This window comes from Mandrillus leucophaeus, unplaced genomic scaffold (genome assembly GCF_000951045.1).
Source record: "Mandrillus leucophaeus isolate KB7577 unplaced genomic scaffold, Mleu.le_1.0 Scaffold448, whole genome shotgun sequence".
Taxonomy (NCBI): Eukaryota; Metazoa; Chordata; class Mammalia; order Primates; family Cercopithecidae; genus Mandrillus; species Mandrillus leucophaeus.
Window position 1 is genome coordinate 1,548,662 of NW_012104787.1, and position 20,668 is coordinate 1,569,329.

The window sequence follows — 20,668 nt, forward strand, 5'->3', positions numbered from 1 at the left end:
TATCAAGCAAATGGAGAACAAAAAAAAGCAGGGGTTGCAATACTAGTCTCTGATAAAACAGACTTTAAACCATCAAAGATCAAAAGAGACAAAGAAAGCCATTACATAATGATAAAGGGATCAATTCAACAGGAAGAGCTAACTATCCTAAATATATATGCACCCAATACAGGAGCACCCAGATTCATGAGGCAAGTCCTTAGAGACTTACAAAGAGACTTAGACTCCCATTAATAATGGGAGACTTCAACACTCCACTGTCAACATTAGACAGATCAACGAGAGAGAAAGTTAAAACTATAGTTTTAGATACTTACTAGTTACTCATTGCATTAAGATATGTCAAATGAAACACTAGACTCAGAAAAATAGAGTAAATGAACAGACAGTTCATTAGAAAAGAGCCACATTGAAATGCCCACAGAAAAATGAAAGGTAAAACCAAAGGAACCTAACATATGTATGGCACATGGTAAAAATGACTGACATTTGTGCAATATTCCCAAAAGGAGTATGGATAGACAGACTGATATAGAAACAATATTTGAAAAAATACTGATTGAGAATTTTGTAAAATTGAAGACATCAAAGCAAAAATTTAGGAAACAAGATAAATTTTATATGCACATGTGTTTGTATATGTATATATACACACACTTATGTGCAAACACACACAAAGCAAGGCATACTATAATCAAGCTGCTGCAAAACAAAGAAAAAATTTCATTAATCTTGCCACTGCTTCCAGTCTTTTTAGAGCAGAGATTTTAGCAACTATAGTTTTCTTTCCTAAGTCCATTATCTCCCCCTCCCCCCCAAAAAAACAACTTAGCATCCCTGTTGATGGCTTTCAATATAGTTAGCTTCTCAACTTCCTTGGTCCTAATCCTCTCCTCAAATTCCACCTTTGTCTTTATAAGTACAGTGACTTCATATAAGCTTTTAATTTTTCAAACTATGTTTTCAAAAGAAAAGTAATATGAAAGAAAAGATTTATTTATAATCTTTCAAGATGCCTATTACGCATTTCTACTCATCTTATTCACTCACTGTAGTAAGTGTGTAAGGCTATAAAGACTTGAATCTATAATTCCCTTAGTTAGTCCTCTCAGACTTCTAATGGGAAGAGGCTCCCTAGGACTTCTAAGGAAGGACAATGGGCTGTCTTTCCTCTGAATTTCTTTAATTTTTAAATTGCTAGTCACTATCCCTTTATATATTTCCCTGGTACTTTTTCAATTTCTAATCCAAGCTGCCAAGGAGTACTAGAGAGATTATCATCCTTTCTATTTGTTCTATTGCAGACTCACTTTTTGAACAGAAAAAAAAAAAAAAAGAAAAAGAAAAGAGGGAAAATAAAGTGAAAATAGTGAAAAATTCTGGGCTTGAGCCTAGAGAAGTAGAAAGTGTTTTATCAGTAACTTCTGTCTTCTTAGTAAGACAGAGGGCAAATTTATCTGATATAGGTATGTGTTATAAGCTTGGGGGGAATATGGAAATTTGGAATTGCTATCAGAATACATAGAGTAATTGCTTTCAGAATAAACAGAATAGTTGCTACTCATGCCAGAAGATGTGTGAGCCAACTTCAGAGATAATCAGAAGAGTTGTCAATTATCAATCATGTTCAAGCCACAGTTAAATAGCATACATTTATAATAAATTATATCACTGATTCTCAGCAACATATAACAATGTTTGTATGTAGTGGGTGCTCAAAGGATTATTAAATAATTGCAATTGTCAGTAGTGTGTGTGGGACTGACTAAACAGACTAAAGAAGAGAAGACTTGCACATATCAGGAAAAGATCTAATAGTCATAATGAATAGTGTTTTACAAATTGCCAAAAAAGTTTAAAAAATATAAATAAGAGTACACAAATGAAAACTATTCATAAATATGTGAATCTATTTGAGGAATTTGGAGTTAATCAGAGGAAAACTACAAAAATATACAAAGATTTAGAAAATCAAATTTATGAGAAAGATTAAAGTAACTGGAAATTTTTAAGTTACTAAAGATAAAACTGAGTAATGATCTAACCAACTAGTATACAGAGTTGGTATATATGGAGAGGAGTGTGGCCATCTGTTTGGTATATACATGCAAGACAGAGCAAAATAACATCAATATAAATTGCAAAATGAGGGATTTTAAAAATTATATCCTAATGGGAAAAAAGTGTATAGCATGAGAAATTAGAATAGATTACCAGAAAATTATAGAGAAGATAATCTCTCTTCTAAGTTACTGAAAACTAAAATTGATTTTTAAAAATTTTATTTTGTACCTACTTTATTCTAAACACTAAGCCAAGTTTTGGAACACAGAAATGAGTAGCTGACACTATTCCTGACTTTTCAATATTCTGTAGGAAAAGAGCTATATGAGCAGTGAGTTTGAAAGCGGGACTTTTTATAATGATAAAAGGATCAATCCTTTAGGGATACATGACAATTACAAACATACGTGTACCCAAAAACAGAGTTTCAAAATATATTAAGCAAAACCTGGCAGAATTAAAGGGACAGACAGACAATTGAACAATTATAGTTGGGGGCTTCAGTACCCCACTTTCAATAATGGATAGAACAACTTTGCAGAAGAACAAGACATTATAGTCCAGAGTTATACAGTACAACCGTAGAAATAGGTACACAATAAAGGTAGAATATATGAGTTTATTTCTAAGCATTCGTGGGTGAAGGATTCATTAAGGGAATAGAAGATGAACGTCTGAAACAACTCCTCAAGGTAATTGATTAGTCCTCTAGATTTTAAAAGATATATAATATACAAGTATATATATATGTATATATATTTGTCTGCTAGGATCATTAGAGAAGAGCATTTTAGACAATGTGTAGAAAAATGTGGATATGTGTAAAAGTTTGCATCTTTGGTCAGCTATTTGTGACTTTGATTTGTTGAAACTTTAGTTAAGTATACTGAAGTGGAATAAGGGACGATTGTAATACTGGGACATGAGGCTGAAGAGGTGTGATTCTGTCTCAAGACAGTGAAGCATATAGATAATGCTAGAGTACTTACAATAATTACCAGTCATCTATGAAATATAGCAAATGTTAATTCTAATTATTCTTTCACTTCTTAAAGTGTATGTTAGTCAGGATCTCATCTGGTATAGTTTTTAAAAATATTTTTAAATATTTGATCCTATGTAGCGTTTTTAAAAATTATGTTACCTTTTTTAACTTTTATTTTATGTTCAAGGGTACATGTGCATGTTTGTTGTATAGGTAAACTCATGTCATAGGGGTTTGTTGTACAGATTATGTTGTCACCCAGGTATTAAGCCTAGTACCCATTAGTTATTTTTCCTGATCCTCTCCCTTCTCCCGCACTCCACCCTCCAATAGACCCCGGTGTGTGTTGTTCCCCTCTATGTGTTCATGTGTTCTCATCATTTAGCTCCTGCTTATAAATTAGAACATGTGGTATTTGGTTTTCTGTTCTTGCATTAGTTCACTTAGAATAGTGGCCTCCAGCTCCATCCAAGTCCCTGCAAAGGACATTATCTTGTTCTTTTTTGTGGCTGCATAGTATTTCATGGTGTATATGTATATCCACATTTTCTTTAGTCTACCATTGATGAGCATTTAGGTTGATTCTGTGTCTTTGCTATTGTGGATAGTGCTGTGATGAACATATACATTGCATGTGTCTTTATGATATAACGATTTATATTTCTTTGGGTATATACCCAGTAGTGGGATTGCTAGATCAAATGAGAGTTCTGTCTCAACTCTTCGAGGAATTGCCACGCTGCTTTCCGCAATGCTTGAATTAGTTTATACTCCCACCAACAGTGTATAAGTGTTTCTTTTTCTCTGAAACCTCACTAGCATCTGTTATTTTTTGATCGAGAACATCCTGGCTAACATGGTGAAACCTCGTCTCTACAAAAAATAAAAAAATTAGCCGGGCGTGCTGGCGGGCGTCTGTATTCCCAGATACTCAGGATGCTGAGGCAGGAGAATGGCGTGAACCCGGGAGGTGGAGCTTTCAGTGAGCCGAGATTGCACCACTGCACTCAGGCCTGAGTGACAAAGCGAGATTCCGTCTCAAAAATATAAATAAATAAAAATAAATTTAAAATAAATAAATAAGTAACTCAGTCAAAAAGTACTGTGAGAAATAAATAATTGCTGAATTATTAAAATAAATCAGTAACAGACATATCATTGAATTAGATATTCTCCATTTCTTGATTTTATAACTTTATTATTTGTTTTCTTAATATTGCATATTTTAAAATAAACCAGTGATAAACCATATTGCTAGGATATATAATTTCTTATAACAATGTTAGATTTTAAAAATTAGAACTAGAAGCTAGGGCTTTATGTTCTACCACAGGACTTTAAGCATAGAAAGCACTACAAATAATCATTTATAGAATTAATTGATTTTACATGTATGTTAAGAAAGGCTAGTTGTTTTGGCTTTATATTTAATAGAAACATGTTAATGAGGTTGAAATCCTTGGCATCATTCAGACAACAGGATCTTCCTGGGGGAAAAAAATAAGATAATGTTAGTTAATCTTAGTTAAAATGATTTCTGGCAGGAATTAAGCCAAATACAGTGATATTTTTAGAACATTCTGTTCTAAGCAAGACTAATTCATTAAACTTTAATGTGTAAATCAATATTTTGGCTTCTTATGGAAATCACTAAACATATGCTTGCTTCTTCAGTCAAAGTGAAAGCTTTAAGAGTAAAACACTGCCCAATAAAAGACATCTATGAATTATTTTATAAAAGAAATCAATGTATATCATGTGGTATATGACAAAAATTTAGGATGAAGATTATTAAACATGCTGCTTCTTTTAGGCAAAGGATTTGCTGAAATCTTGGTGAAAATTCTCATGTTTAACTCCTTTGGCATGATTCATTAATACACCAAACATTTGTTAATTTGCCAAGCTTTGAGTACTTACTATGTGCCAGAAATGCAAAGGTAACTAAAATATTATATGTACCTTTATAATCTAATGGAGGATGTAGATCTCTAAGGAAATATTACAATAATGGGACAAACACTGTAATTTAGATATGAGTGAGGCACTATTCAATCAGCAGAGAAAGTGCTTATCTCTGCTTCTAGAGCTCAGATAAGTCTTCTGAAAGTTTTATTGAATCCTAAAAGATAGTTAGGAGTTTGTGGGCTGGAGAAGAACATTCAGGACAAGGGTAATATGAAGACATATGTTTAAGAAATGGATACATTTATGAAACTACTAATTGATCACTGCTAGAACATAGAAGGACTGTGAAATAATGAGACAAGAGATAGAACCAGGAATGAGGTTTATGAGGGAAATTTAACTTGTTAAGGTATTATGCATTACTTAAAGGTGTGGCATGTTGAAAAGTTATATTTTAGAAGGATTAGACTTGAACATCTGTGATGAGGATATTATTAAAATGTGTTTCCAGATAAGTGACTTAGTCACTAATTGCTGTAGGAACTGAGAAAAAAGAATGCATCCAATATTTCCATATTTTTGACATGATTAATTATTTACCATAAAAAATTGGGGTAAACTAGAGGAAAAGCAGATTTCAATGGGGGCAGAAAATGAAAATATTTCTGAGCTACCCTGAATTACCTTTAAATATTACTTTTTTTTTTTTTTTTGAGACAGAGTCTTGCTTTGTCACCAGGCTGGAGGGCAGTGGCGCAATTTCAACCCACTACAACCTCCGCCGCCCGGGTTCAAGCGATTCCCCTGCTTCAGCTTCCCAAGTAGCTGGGATTACAGGCACATGTCACTGTATCTGGCTAATTTTTTTGTATTTTAGTAGAGACAGGGTTTCACCATGTTGGCCAAGTTGGTCTCTGTCTCCTGACCTTGTGATCCACCCGCCTTGGCCTCCCAAAATTCTGGGATTACAGGCATGAGCCACCGTGCCTAACCAACATTACTATTCTTAAATGAACATGGACCAAGCATTTTTTCTGGAATAGTTTCTTAATGGCAGTAATCACTATCTACATATTTATTAATTTTGATTATAATGACATGTCATTCAGAAAAGTAGTAAAATTGAAAATATATTAAAGGAACTTATATTAAGGTAAGAAATGTATTATGACATTTAATAGAGTAAGTTAGGAGAGCCACATGTATTCATGTTTTATTTTGCAATGCTGATAATACACAAAAGAAGGCATAGAACATTCTACAGGATAAATGGTAACATTAGCCCCCCCACACACACACACACACATACAAAACCTCTCAATACATTTAAAAAAATTGAAATCTTACAAAGTATGGTCTCTGACCACAAAAGAATAAATCTAAAACTCAACCAAAACAAAAAAAAAAGAATTAGAAGTTAGAAAATTTACAATATGGAGAAATTAAACTCTTAAATAACCAGTGGTTTAAAGAAGAAATCACAAGTATAATTCAAAAATACCTTGAGGCAAATGAAAACAAAAACACAACATGTGAGAACTTATGGAATGTGGTGAAAGCAGTGCTCAGGGGGAAATTGCATTAAAAAGGTAGAAGCATCTTAAATTACCTTAACCTTATACCTTGATGAACTAGAAAAAGAAGAGAAAATAAACCCAAACTAGCAGATGGAGCTATGTAGGAGCAGGGATGTTGTATGATATTGAAGTTAAGTTGGTATCAATTCAAACTAGATTGTTATAAATTCAGAATGTTAAATATATTTCTTCCCCATGATAATCACAAAGAAAATATCTAAAAGATATAGACAAAAGGAAATTAAAAGGGAGTCAAAATGATTCACTAGAAGAAAACATAAAAGAAAATAGCTAAGCACATTAGAAGGCCGTAAGGAAACAAAAGAAGGCAATAAAGATTAGAGTTGAAATAATCAAAAAAAAACAAGGAGTAACAGAAATCAAAACTTATTTCTTTGAAAAGATCACCAGCCAGGCACTGTGGCTCATGCCTGTAACTCCAGCACTTTGGGAGGCCAAGGTTGGTGGATCACCTGAGGTCAGGAGTTCGAGACCAACCTGGACAACATGGTGAAACCCCATCTCCACTAAAACTGCAAAAATTAGCCAGGCATGGTGGCAGGCGCCCGTAATCCCAGCTACTTGGGAGGCTGAGGTAGGAGAATCACTTGAACCTAGGAGGTGGTGCTTACAGTGCTGAGATCGTACCACTACACTCCACCCTGGGCAACAGAGCGAGACTCCTCTCAGAAAAAGAAAAGAAAAGAAAAGATCGTCAAAATTGACAAACTGTTAGCCAGGTTGACTTAGGGAAAAATTGAGAAGATCAAACACTAAAATCAGAAATTAAAGTGGGAACATTACTACTGACCTTACAGAAATAAAAAGGATTATAAGAGAATACTATGTACAATTGTATGCCAACAAATTAGATAATTTAGATGAAATGGACAAATTCTTAGAAACCAATGAATTACCCAAAAGAATTAACACCAGTCTGTCCTAAACTCTTCTGAAACATATAAGAGGAGAGAATGCTTTCTTATTCTGTGAGGCCAGCATTACTTTGCTACCAAAGCCACATTATTAACACATCACAAGAAAGGAAAATTACATATCAGTATCCCTTGTGAATATAGATGCGAAAACACTAGCAAACGGAATGCAACAGCATATTAAAAGGATTATATACTATGACCAATTAGGAATATACCAGGAATGCAAGAGTGGTTCAACATAAGAAAATCAATTACTGTAATATACTATGTTAATAGAATGAATGAAAACAAAAAACATGATCATCTTATTTGACAAACAAAGAACTTAACAAAAATCCAACAACACACTTCTATGGTAAAAACATGCAGAACACCAAGAAAAGAAGGGAATTTCCTTAACATGATAAGTAGGCATCTATGAAAAGCCCACAGCTAACATCATTATACTCAGTGATGAGAAAAAGGTTTTCTCCTTATATCAGGAACAAGGCAGATATTCTTGTTTTCACTATCGCTGTTCACCATTGTACTGCAGGTTCTAGTCAGAACAGGCAGACAAAGAAAAAAAAGGCATCTACATTGGAAAGGAAGAAGTAAAACTATGTCTGTTCGCAGATAACATGCTGCTACATATAAAACGTTTTTTATCACAAGAAAGCTACTAGAGCCAATAAATGAGTTCAGCAAAGCTGCAGGATACAAGCTGAGTACACAAAAATCATTTGTGTTTCTATATACCAGCAATAAATCCAAACTGGAAATAAAAACTATTCCATTTAAAATAGCATCTGAAAATCCCTTGAAATAAATTTAACCAAGGAGGTGAAAGACATTGAAAATTACAAAATATTGCTGAAGGAAATTAAAGAAGACCTAAATAAGTGGAAAAGTATCTCATGTTTATGGAATGAAAGAGTTGATTTTTTTGTTTGTTTTTTGAGACGGAGTCTCGCTCTGTTGCCCAGGCTGGAGTGCAGTGGCGCCATCTTGGCTCACTGCAAACTCTGCCTCCGGGGTTCACGCCATTCTCCTGCCTCAGCCTCCCGAGTAGCTGGGACTACAGGCGCCCGCCACCACACCCAGCTAATTTTTTGTATTTTTAGTAGAGACACAGTTTTCACCCTGTTAGCCAGGATGGTCTCTATCTCCTGTCCTCGTGATCTGTCCGCCTCGACCTCCCAAAGTGCTGGGATTACAGGCATGAGCCACCATGCCTGACCAAGTTAATATTTTTAAAATGTCTACTACCCAAAGTTATCTACAGACTCAATATAGTTCCTATCAATATTCTAGTAGTCATTTTTTTTTTCAGAAATGGAAAAGCCAAACCTAAAATTTCTATGAGGTCCCTAAAATTTCAAGGTGTCCCAAGTAGTCAAGACAGTTTTGAAAAAGGACAATATTGGCACACTCACACTTCCCAGCTTCAAAGCTTAGATTAATCAAGACAGCCTGGTATTGACATAAAGACCTATAGACCAATGGAATACAACTGAAGATATAGAAATGAACCCATGCATCTGTGGCCAATTGAATTTTGACAAGGGTGCCAAGTCAAAGCTGTGACCATAGCTTTGAGAAAGGAAATTTCCTTGACAACCAAATTTTAACATGGAAAATAAATAACTTGAAACCATACCTCACACCATATAGAAAAATGAACTCTAAATGGATTAATGACCAAATTACAAGAACTAAAACCATAAAACTCTTTGAAGAAAACAGGGATAAATCTTTATTGCCTTGGGTTTGGCAGTGGATTTGTATATATGACACCAATAACATGAGCAACAAAAGAAAAAAGTAGATGAAGTAGACTTCGTCAGAATTTAAGTTTTGTGCATCAAACAACATTATCAAGAAAGTGAAAAGACAACCTATAGAATGGGAGAAATATTTTAAAACCATATATCTGATAAGGGTTTAAAATTCAGAATATGTAAAGAACTTGAACAACTCAACAACGACAAAAAAACAAATTTAAAATGGGTAGAGGACTTGTTATCCAAAGATAACACAAATGGCCAGTAAAAGATAAAAAGATCCTCAGCATCACTAGTCATTAGAGAAATGCAAATTCAAGCCACAATGAGAGGCTACTTCACACCCACTAGGATGGCCATTAAAAAATAATGAATATAACAACTTTGACAAGGATGTGGAAATTGGACCCTCATATATTGCTCATAGGAATATATAATACAGCCGCTGTGAAAAACAACTTGGTGGTTTCTCAGAAAGCTAGACATAGAATGACAAAGCAACTCTACCTCCTAGGTATATTCCCCAAAAACTTAAAAAGAGGGACTCAAACAGACACTTACATGCCTGTATTCATCATAACATCATTCACAATAGCCAAAAGATGGAAACAATCCAAGCATCCATTAACAGCTGAATGGATAAATAAAATGTAGTGTGCATATGTAATGAAGTATTATTCAGCCATAAAAGGGAATAAAGTTCTGCTACATGTTACAACATGAAAGAATTTTGAAAACATTATGCTTAATGATATAAGCCAGACACAATAGGACAAATGTTGTATGATTCTACTTACGTCACGTGTCTAGAACAGGCAAATTCGCAGAAACAGAAAGTAGATTAGAGGTTACCAGGAGCTGGGGTGAGAGGTAAATGAAGAATTACTGCTTAATGTTTACAGTTTCTGTTTTGAGTGATGCAAACGTTTTGGAAATAGTAATGATATACAATACTGTGAATGTATTTAATGCCACTGAATTGCACACTTTAAAATGGTCAAAATGCAGCTGGACGTGATGGCTCCTGCCTGTAATCCCAGCACTTTGGGAGGCCAAGGCAGGTGGGTCACAAGGTCAGGAGATGAGACCATCTTGATCAACATGGTGAAACCTCGTCTCTGCTAAAAATATAAAAATTAGTCAGGTGTGGTAGCATGTGCCTGTAGTCCCAACTACTCAGGAGACTGAGGCAGGAGAATCGCTTGAACCCAGGAGGCGGAGGTTTCAGTGAGCTGAGATCGCACCACTGCACTCCACCCTGGGCAACAGAGCAAGACTCTGTCTCAAAAAAATATATATATATAGATATATATATAAAAAATATATATTTTTTTTTATGTGTAGTATTTCAACTATTACTACCACTATCACTGCCAATGTAATACTATTTTTATATATTGACTAGAGTAAAATAGAACTATATTTTACGCCAGAGTGAATTCTTTCTTCAACAATGAGAAGGACACTGTAATATAATAGAAAGAACATAAAATTTGGAGTGAGTTATTATCTAGGCCTCAGTGCAGTAACTGTGCAATACTGATAGCATATTAAACTATCTGTGTTTAATGAAGTCATGAAAATAGAAATGTCATTTTCAGAAATCAGTTCAAAGGTAAAAACTACTAGTTGGTAAAGTTTTCCTTATTTTGGTTATAGTCAGGTAATGGAAAGAAATGATGGGCTGAAGTAGGTTTATTAGTGAACAGGTATTTTTAATAATGTATATGTCTCACTTGTTTCTATTAGTTTTTTTCTAGATTGTTTCTATATTCTGGGATTTTTTCTCGTTTTTACCTCAGCTTTCATCTTCTTTCTCATTTCTATGTTCAGCATAATATGGAATTCCTCCAAGTTTCCTCCATTATTTAGCCACTTGATCACATAGCTATCTTACTATGATCTTGTTTGTTACATTACTGGTATACCTCATATGAAGTGAATTAAGTTAAAATTCATTTGTGTTTCCACCATTTAATCATGGTATTTTAAGTGTAAGAAATAATTCTCAAATCAAGATTTGGATACGCACTTTGGGAGGCTGAGGCGGGGGCATCACGAGGTCAGGAGATCAAGACCATCCTGGCCAACATGGTGAAACACTGTCTCTACTAAAAATACAAAAATTAGCTGGCGTGGTGGCGCGTGCCTGTAATCCCGGCTACTCGGGAGGCTGAGGCAGGAGAATTGCTTGAACCTGGGAGGCGGTGTTGCAGTGAGCCGAGATCACGCCCCTGCACTCCAGCCTGGTGACATAGTGAGACTCTGTCTCAAAAAAAAAAAAAAAAAAAAAAAAAAAAACAGATTTGAACACTAGTTTCTTTAGTAAGAATAAGTGGTAATAAATATTAAGGAGTTTTAATGCATATTTAATACAAATCATTTGGTTGGATTTTTTTTTTTAATGGAAACCAGAATGGTATTTATTATTTTACATTTGGGAGAGGAGATATCCTAAAGGATCCATAATACATAAGTCTCTTACGTATGATACTCCTTTTTTTGTTACTGAGGTGCTTACAAGCTTAGATAAGTAATCAGAAGGTTCCTTGGTAAGCACTGAATTAGAACAAAGGCAGTTAGGTAATTTGGAGTGTATTAGCCTAGAGTACCTGATAGAGATGTAATGGGGGCCACAACCCTGTATGTAATTTTAAAGTTTCTAAGTAGCCACATTTTAAAAAGTGAAAAGAAACAGATGAAATTAACTTTAATAATATATTTAACCCAATATGTCTAAAATGTTATTTTAACATGTAGTCAATATATTAAAATTATTCTGTTTTTCATACTAAGTATTCAAAATCTGGTGTATATTTTACACTTTTGTACATCTCAACTCATTCATTTGCTAGTTCCTTCAGTTGCTTAAGAAAAATTACTGAATGTTCCTGTCTCAATTTCCCCATTTTTATAATAGAATTGCAAGGATTAAATTAGATAATATATGATACATACCTAGCACATGATCTTATATGAAGCTTAGTTGCTTTCTAAAAAATATTTCAAACAGGTGAATATGACATATAATGGCATCACTGTCTTTAAGGATTAAATTATCTGTAACTCCCAAATTTTCATCTCTTCCCCTTGGACAGTGCTGGGCACACACATCTCTCTGACTCCCGGTTCAAATTACTTGAAAAAAGGAGCAAAATCAATGTTCGTTCACCAGTTGTAGCACATGTACCACACTAATGCAAGATGTTAATAACAAGGGAAACAAAGTCATGGAGAAGGGAGGGCGGGAGTATGTGAATGCTCTTCTGCTCTATTTTTCTGTAAACCTAAAGCTACTATAAAAAGTAAAAAGCTATGATTTCTTTCTTAAAAAAGTCAAACATGTTTGCTGTCAGTTCCTGATGCATGTTAGCTGTGACAGAATACAGCAGTAAAAGTGACAGTTTGAACATTATTAAAGTCATCAATAAGAGGAGTTTAGTTATGGGTAAAAATCAACAATATTTTCTCTTTTGGTAGTCATTCATTATCTACCTCTTTTAAACTAATACATGGAAAATGTATGCACAAAATGTTTGTTTTTCCTCCATGGTTGTTGGGGTGAATACTGAGAGTTATTGGTAGCATTCTGATGGTAATGGCAGAAATCTTTTATACTTTTAAAGCACTATTGCTGGTTTTGAGAATATTTTCTTCTTCTAATTTCAGGTTGGGTGGGACTATATCAGCATACAAGATAGTACCAGACGAAATAGAAGAAATCAAGGTATAGTATGGCATTTTTCACCTCTACAAAGACTTAGCATCTTGATGAGGGGTGGGGAAGAATTGCTTTTTCTTTATGCCATTGATCTTTGGCTATGTTAGAATATTATTTAATTCTAAGTTATCGTTGTTGAATTAAAAATTTATATGTATCAGATAATCACCATCAGACTTATCTGCTATTTGCAATGAATTTCTGACTAAAATATTAGGAGAATCAAAAAGGAACCCTTTCCTGTGCAGTTCATTAAAAATCTACATATGAAAACACTGTATGTAAGCATTGGTGTGCATAATGGGTTATCTTTTTATCTTGTTGCAATTTCTTTTCCCTATAAGCCTTCACCACTTTTAAATAATATCTGTCTTTTAGTACATATTTTTCTGGGTTCCTTTGAAAACACAGTATGCCGATTTCAATTGAAAATTTACATTACAGTAATGAAAAATTGACTTACTCTTTAAAAATTAGAGCATTATGACATTCTTCTGTCTCTAACATTTTACTAAGTCTTATGGAATATTAATCTCCTAACATAATGTATTGTTTTTTTCAAAAGCAAGATTGAATAATTGGATAGTAATAATGAAGGATAAACAATACTGGTTAAATGTTAACAATGACATGTAAAGATCTCAACAAATCATTAAGCTTGATTTGATTAAACTTTTCAATATCAAGTTCAATAAATTCAAATCTTTCAGTAAATTCAAATTCAATTCAAAATAATTATTCTATGACTCAAGGGGCTTTTTTTTTTTTTTTTTTTTTTTTTTTGAGACAGAGTCTTGCTCTGTCACCCAGGCTGTAGTGCAGTGGCATGATCTCAGCTCACTGCAACCTCCAACCTCCTGGGTTCAAGTGATTATCCTGCCTCAGCCTCCTGAGTAGCTTGAATTATAGGCACGTGCCACCACATCCGGCTAATATTTTTTTTAATTTTATTTTAGTAGAGACAGGTTTTCGCCAAGTTGGCCAGGATTGTCTTGAACCCCTGACCTCAGGTGATCCACCCACCTCGGCCTCCCAAAGTGCTGGGATTAAGGGTGAGCCACTGCACCTGGCCTCAAGGGACATTTTTAAAAAGAAAAAATCTTGTAATTTGTTTGCATTATTTTTAAATCGAGTAAGCCCATTGATCCATTATATGATACACTATTAACTTCAATATGCCAAGCGTTCTAATGTATGGTCAACATCAGAAATTAATGTGGTAATTAATATTCTAGCTTTAAAAAATTTTTCAAGAAATTTATTCCAACTTTGTGTGAACTCATAAAATATTTTAGCTAGGAGGAACTTTAGGTCTAATCCAGGTCTCTCATTTTTCATATGAGGAAATTGAAATGAATAAAGATTTTTTTTGACATTCAATAATGACTTCTAAAAATATCAAGTGTTGTTAAAGGATTGGAAAAGCATGAGGATATTACTTCTTGAAATACATTTTATAATGACTCAAAAATTGAACTCTAGAAACTTTAAGCAATTAATAAATATATAAATAATTAAGCTACACTTATGTAAAGAATATTGAATTGAAATTACGTATTATAAAGGCACCCTCTCTGATAATAAAGTATGTGTTAACTGATGAAGGTAAACCAAGAGTTTTATGGAAATACACAGGAGGGACACCTGGACATTGGAGAAAGTAAATCAGCAAAGTCTTTCCAAGAGGTAACCCCCAGGAAATTGGAGTTTTATACAGAAGCATAAACATGAAATAATAGGATACCGGATTATAGGGTATAAATAAAGACTGGTAAGATAAAGGGCTGGAAGCAGGCCTTTATCCCATGTTAAGAAGTTTGGTTTTGATCCTGAAAATTATGGGATTCCTTTATGTGATTTTTAAGGAAGAAAGTAACATAATCATTTTGGTACTTTTTTAAAGCCTTACTATGATGAGTAAGAAAAATGATTTTAGCAGAGAAGAGGTTTTGTTTTACCTAGATGGAAGGAGACCAGGTTGCAGGAATGTAGGCACAAAACGATTAGAACCTGAACTTAAGCATTGACAGTGAGGCTAGAGAAGAAAACAAGATTTGAAAAATATTATTTAAGAAAGTAGAATCAACAATACTTGATAATTTATTGGATGTTTAGGGGAAAATGGAAAGATTGACTCAGATTTCTGGCTTGGGAAATTGAGTAGATGGTGTTGCTGTTAACTTAAAAAGGATGTTTTGGAGACAGAATATTATTAATAGGAAAAAGGATGTTTTGGACTTACTGAGTTTGAGGTCCCTCTCAGATTACCAAATATCCAATAAGTCATTGGATAAATCAGCCTGGAACTCAGAAGAGAAATACAATCTAGTAATTGATATTAAGGTTTGTCCTCATACAAGAGAGTTAATTGAGGCCATGCTAGTCAGTGAATGGAATCTCACAGGAAAGTTATATGAGTTATTAAAATTGGGTTGAAGATGCAGCCTTAAAGAAGACTTACCCTAAAGGCAGAGTATTAATATATTCTTTAATTAGTTTAATTAGCAGGAATGTTGCCTATTTTTAAATAGTGATTTTTTTCCTAAAGGAATCAGTTTTTTTCATTGTGCATGCTTTTTTTATTTTAGAGTTGTAAGAGTTATCCCTCAGGAGATTCCTTTAAAAAAAAAAAAGCAGGATTCATGGATGATAGGTAACATAATTTTTCCATCGATTACTGGTATTATATCTAAAATAACTTCAGAGAGTTTGAGGCTTGAGGCATTAAAAAAAAATGAGGAATTCATCTTGCTTTCAGAGTACTCAAAGAAAAACTCTTCTAAAACATTTCACTAATATTTGATGGCACATTAGCATTTTCAGCTAAAATCAATTATAATCATTTTTGTTTTGACTGAAAGGAATGTGAAGCATACGGATGTAATGTTCATTCAGTTGTGTAGTATCTGAGTAATCTTAAATTGTCTAAACAGAGCAATTGAGTTTGAATTTGATACGCTATAGTATATACCATGTATAAAATAAATATGCATATGTATTTTTGCTATTAAAATAATATGACTGATTAAACATAAATCACATTTTGGCAGATGTGGGAATCTTTCACAATTTTTTAGCACCAGAAATTATCTAGTTCATAAATTTTTTTAATTAAACATATATTTATTGATTGTAGTAAATCACTTCAAAACAGTGAATGGATTCTTAGCCCTTAGCCATATAAAGAATGAATAAATTCGTGGCCCAATCAGAAGTCCCTTTTTCACCCTAAATGTAACCACTATTCTGATTTTTTTTTTTTTTTTTTGATACGGAGTCTCTGTCAACCGGGCTTGAGTGCAGTGGCGTGATCTCAGTGCACTACAACCTCTGCCTCCCAGGTTCAAGCAATTCTCCTGCCTCAGCTTCCCGAGTAGCTGGAATTACAGGCATGCACCACCACACCCAGCTAATTTTTGTATTTTTAGTAGAGACAGGGTTTCGCTATGTTGGCCAGGCTGGTCTCGAACCTCCTGACCTCAAGTGATTCACCCGTCTCGGCCTCCAAAAGTGCTGGTATTACAGGCGTGAGCCACCGCGCCTGGCCTACATTATGATTTTTATCATTATCAATTCCTTGCTTTTGTTCCGTTTTACCACCTATATACACATCCCTAAACATTACAATTTATGTTTGCTGTCTTTGAACTTCATATGAATTGAATCATACTGTATGCAGTTTTTTTGTGCCTTGCTTTTTTATCCCTTTTTGTAGGATTCATTCATGCTATTGACTGTAACTAACGTCTTTGTTTAATTGTAAAATACACCATGTACCACAGATCACTGAGACATCCTACTGTTGAATATTTAGCTTGTTTCCATTTGTGACAATTATGAAAAGTGATGCTATAAACATTATTGTAAGAGCATCCTGGTACTCATGTATAGGTTTCTCTGAAGTGTATACTGAAGAGTGGAATTCCTGGGTATTAAGAAACATGTATCTTCAACTTTCCTGAATGAAATCTCACTTTTTTAAAGTAGTTATGCCGATTTACACTACCATCTTGAATGCATTTATTTTAAATAGATATATTTAAATATTCTTTAATCTATCTGCAACATATATTAGTATAGGTTTTATTTATATGTGAGATGACTAAACTGATATAATATTTTTTAAATGTGTCTTTGTTTTTCCAGCCCATGGGAAAAGTCCTGAGGGATAATTGTTAATGAAAAATCCGATTTTTTCCCCACTGGTTTGAATTGCCTCATGTATCATATACTAAATTTTCCAATTTAGGACACAAACATACATAAGTCTGTCTTTTCCTGAACTTCTGTTCCATTAATCTATTTATTCTTTTCTCAGCCTGTATGGTTTTGATTATAGTGCTTTTTTAGCATAATAGGAAAGGTCCTGTGTTTTTCTTTTTTGTTTTATTGGCTCATGTATTGATTGCTCCAGATAATATCATAATATCTCTGTCGTTTTTCAAAAGTATTCCTGCTGAGGAGACTTCCAGTTCCAGCCAAGATGGAGTAGCTTGATTCCTTCCAGATCCTTCTTGTTACTACTAAAAATGCCTAGGCATTATAAAATAAACATAGAAAGATTCTGGGCCAGGTGCAGTGGCTCACGCTTGTAATCCCAGCACTTGGGGAGGCTGAGGCGGGCGGATCACGAGGTCAGGAGATCAAGACCACACTGGCTAACACGGTGAAACCCCGTCTCTACTAAAAATACAAAAATATTAGCCGGGCATGGTGGCGGGCACCTGTAGTCCCAGCTACTCGGGAGGCTGAGGCAGGAGAATGGTGTGAACCCGGGAGGCGGAGCTTGCAGTGAGCCAAGATGGGACCACTGCACTCCAGCCTGGGCAACAAAGCGAGACTACGTCTCAAAAAAAAAAAAAAAAAGAAAGAAAAGAAAGATTCTGAAAGATGGAAAGAAGAAGGCAGACTACCTGGGAACCTCAGGAATTAAGAAATGATATGCAGTGAGTTATTTGGGTTTCCTTATTATCTCATGTATATTCTGGAGAGGATACTGAAGAAAGCCTTCAACCTGGAACCACCAACGGATGGCACAAACAAAAAATGCCCCTACAAAAGCCTATCTGTTTAGCCAACAGACCAGGACAAGGCTCACCTAAGAGGCAAGAATGGCTTTTCAGCAATATTTGCCCTACTACAGCTAAGCACCAATGGGAAAACTATTCAGTTCCCTTATAGTTTCAGTTGAGTCAAGCCGGCAGCTGATACTCCACATCACCCCCTGCCATCCCACAGAAGTCAGTGGCATAGTTCTGAATCCCTCACCTGGTGGTGGCAGCAGGGCTGAGTAGGGAGCTATTCTTCCATCTTTCACTCGGCAGAGCAGATGTCACTCTGATTTCCTGGCTATGTTAAAGTTGAAACCAAGCAGAAGTTGATCTGTCAGCAGCCCGGTGGAAACAAGCTGTGCTCCAATTTTCCCAACAGGGTAGTATCAGTGGAGTCCAGTGATAAGCTGAGCCGCCATCCCCATTCAGTAGCAGTGAGACTTAACAAGGCAGCACAAAGTAGAGCTAGTCACCACTGTTTCACCTTTCCTTTCCCATGTAAGGAAGGCCTGGCAGACAGGCAAACCTCTACCCCCAGCTGTATCAACAAGACTAAGCAAGGTGGGGCTATTGGTACTTCTGCTCACAATATGAGTCAACCATCTACTCTCCCCCACCCTTGGTATTAGCATGCGCCCCTACTTGGTATCAACAGCGGAGCAAGGTAATGTCAACTTTCACTAGAAAGATCTCAGCAGAGCCAAGAGGGGAGCTGTACTTCTACCTTACAGTCCTCAATTAAACAGTGTGAATCAGTGCTTCACTTTTGCCAGAGTTGTGTCAGTGAGACCTTGCAGAAGCTGAACATACATGTCCATAAGGCCCTCATGTTACATTGCAACATGGGAGACATCTGCTAAAAATGATTAAATAATTCCAAATATAAAACACCAGATGTCCTAGGTGACAATAAAAATATCAGTCATCAGACCAAGAACAAGGCAAATCACAGCATGAGTGAGAAAAGAACAGTCTACTGACACTGACACAAAGAAGATTCAGGTGTTGAAATTATCTGACAAAGATTTTAAGGCACCTATTATAAAAATGCTTCAACAAGCAACTATGAATTCTCTTTAAAAATGAAAAAATAGAAAATCTTGCCAAATAAATAAAAATTATAAAAGGAACCAAATGAAAATTATAGAACTGAGAAATACTATCACCAATATAGAAAACTCACAAGGGGCAACAGACCGAAGTGGCACAACATTTTTCAAGTGCTGGAAAAAAGAACTGTCAACTACAAGTGCCATATTCAATTAAGTTATTCTTCAAGAATGAGTAAGGACATACTCAAACGAGAAAACTAAAAGAATTTGTCACTAGAAAGCCACTCTGAAAGAATGGATAAATAAATTCTTTAAGGAAAAAGGAAGTAATAGAAAAAGGCCTGAAACTTCAGAAAGGGGAGAACAGCAGAATGGGTCAGTACAAGAGATTGTATTTTCTTATAATTTTTAAAATCACAATTATAATACTATATAATATGGTACTCCATATATGTACATACTTAACACAATCATATTTAAAATATGGAAGGGTAAAGTTGCCTAAATGGAGGTAAGATTTCTATATTGCACTTGGAATGATAAAATGTCAATACTGATAGATTGTGGTAAGTTATATATGTATATTGTAATACTCAGAACAACCACCAAGAAAAGTATACAAAGCAATATACTCAAAACGCTATAAATAAAGGTAGAATTCTAAAAAGTATGTAAGTGATTCACAGTAAGCAAGCAGATAAAAACAGGAAAAAGAAACAAGACAAAAACAGAAAATAGATAATAAAATGCAGACTTAAGGCCTATGGTCTTAATACTTACCTTAAATATAAATAACCTAAATATGCCAATTAAAAGACAGATTTTGACAGAATAGATTTTTTATAAATGACCCAATAAATGCCATTCTAAAGAAACTAATTGCAAAAACAATGACATAAGTAGGTAGTAAGCAATAGGATACAGAAGGATGGCAAAAGATGTATGTGTGAAAATAAATTAAAAAAAAAAAAAGCAGGAGTGGACTGGGCACAGTGGCTTACACCTGTAATCCTAGCCTTTGCGGAGGTGGAGGCGGGTGGATCACCTGAGGTCAGGAGTTCTAGACCAGCCTGGCCAACATGGTGAAACCTGTCCTTACTAAAAGTACAGAAATTAGCTGGGCATGGTGGCGCATGCCTGTGGTCCCCGCGACTCGGGAGGCTGAGACAGGAGAATTGCTTGAACCCAGGAGGCGGAGGTTGCAGTGAGCCGAGATCGCACCACTGCACTCCAGCCTAAGTGACAGAGTGAGACTCCATTTCAAAAATAAGTAAATAAATAAAATTTAAAAAGCATTAGTGACTATATTAATATCAGACCAAGTAGACTTTGGAACAAGAAAAATTCTGGAGACAGACGACATCCCATACTGTGAAAGGCTCAATCTACCAGGAAAGCAGCGATCTTAAAAGTATGTGTGCTAAAAACTGAAATATACAGAATGTTCCACCTAAAATTAAACAACACACATTTTTTTCAAGGACACATGAAACATTTACCTTGGAAAACCGTATCCTTAGTCATAAACCAAAACAGTACTTAACAATTGAAATTGTGCAGAATATGTCCTCTGACCATAATAGAACCAAACCAGAAAAAAAAAAAAAAA

General features: G+C 34.9%; 1 protein-coding gene across 7 annotated transcripts in view; it reads left to right on the top strand.

Moving 5' to 3' along the window:
- GPHN (gephyrin) overlaps positions 1-20,668 on the top strand; it is a 767,219-nt gene that overhangs the window by 302,146 nt on the left and 444,405 nt on the right. For all 7 annotated transcript variants that reach the window (XM_011994243.1, XM_011994246.1, XM_011994241.1 and 4 more), the window contains exon 3: positions 12,905-12,962. In XM_011994243.1, coding sequence (XP_011849633.1) covers positions 12,905-12,962 — 58 coding nt within the window. The remainder of the gene's footprint in view (positions 1-12,904; positions 12,963-20,668) is intronic.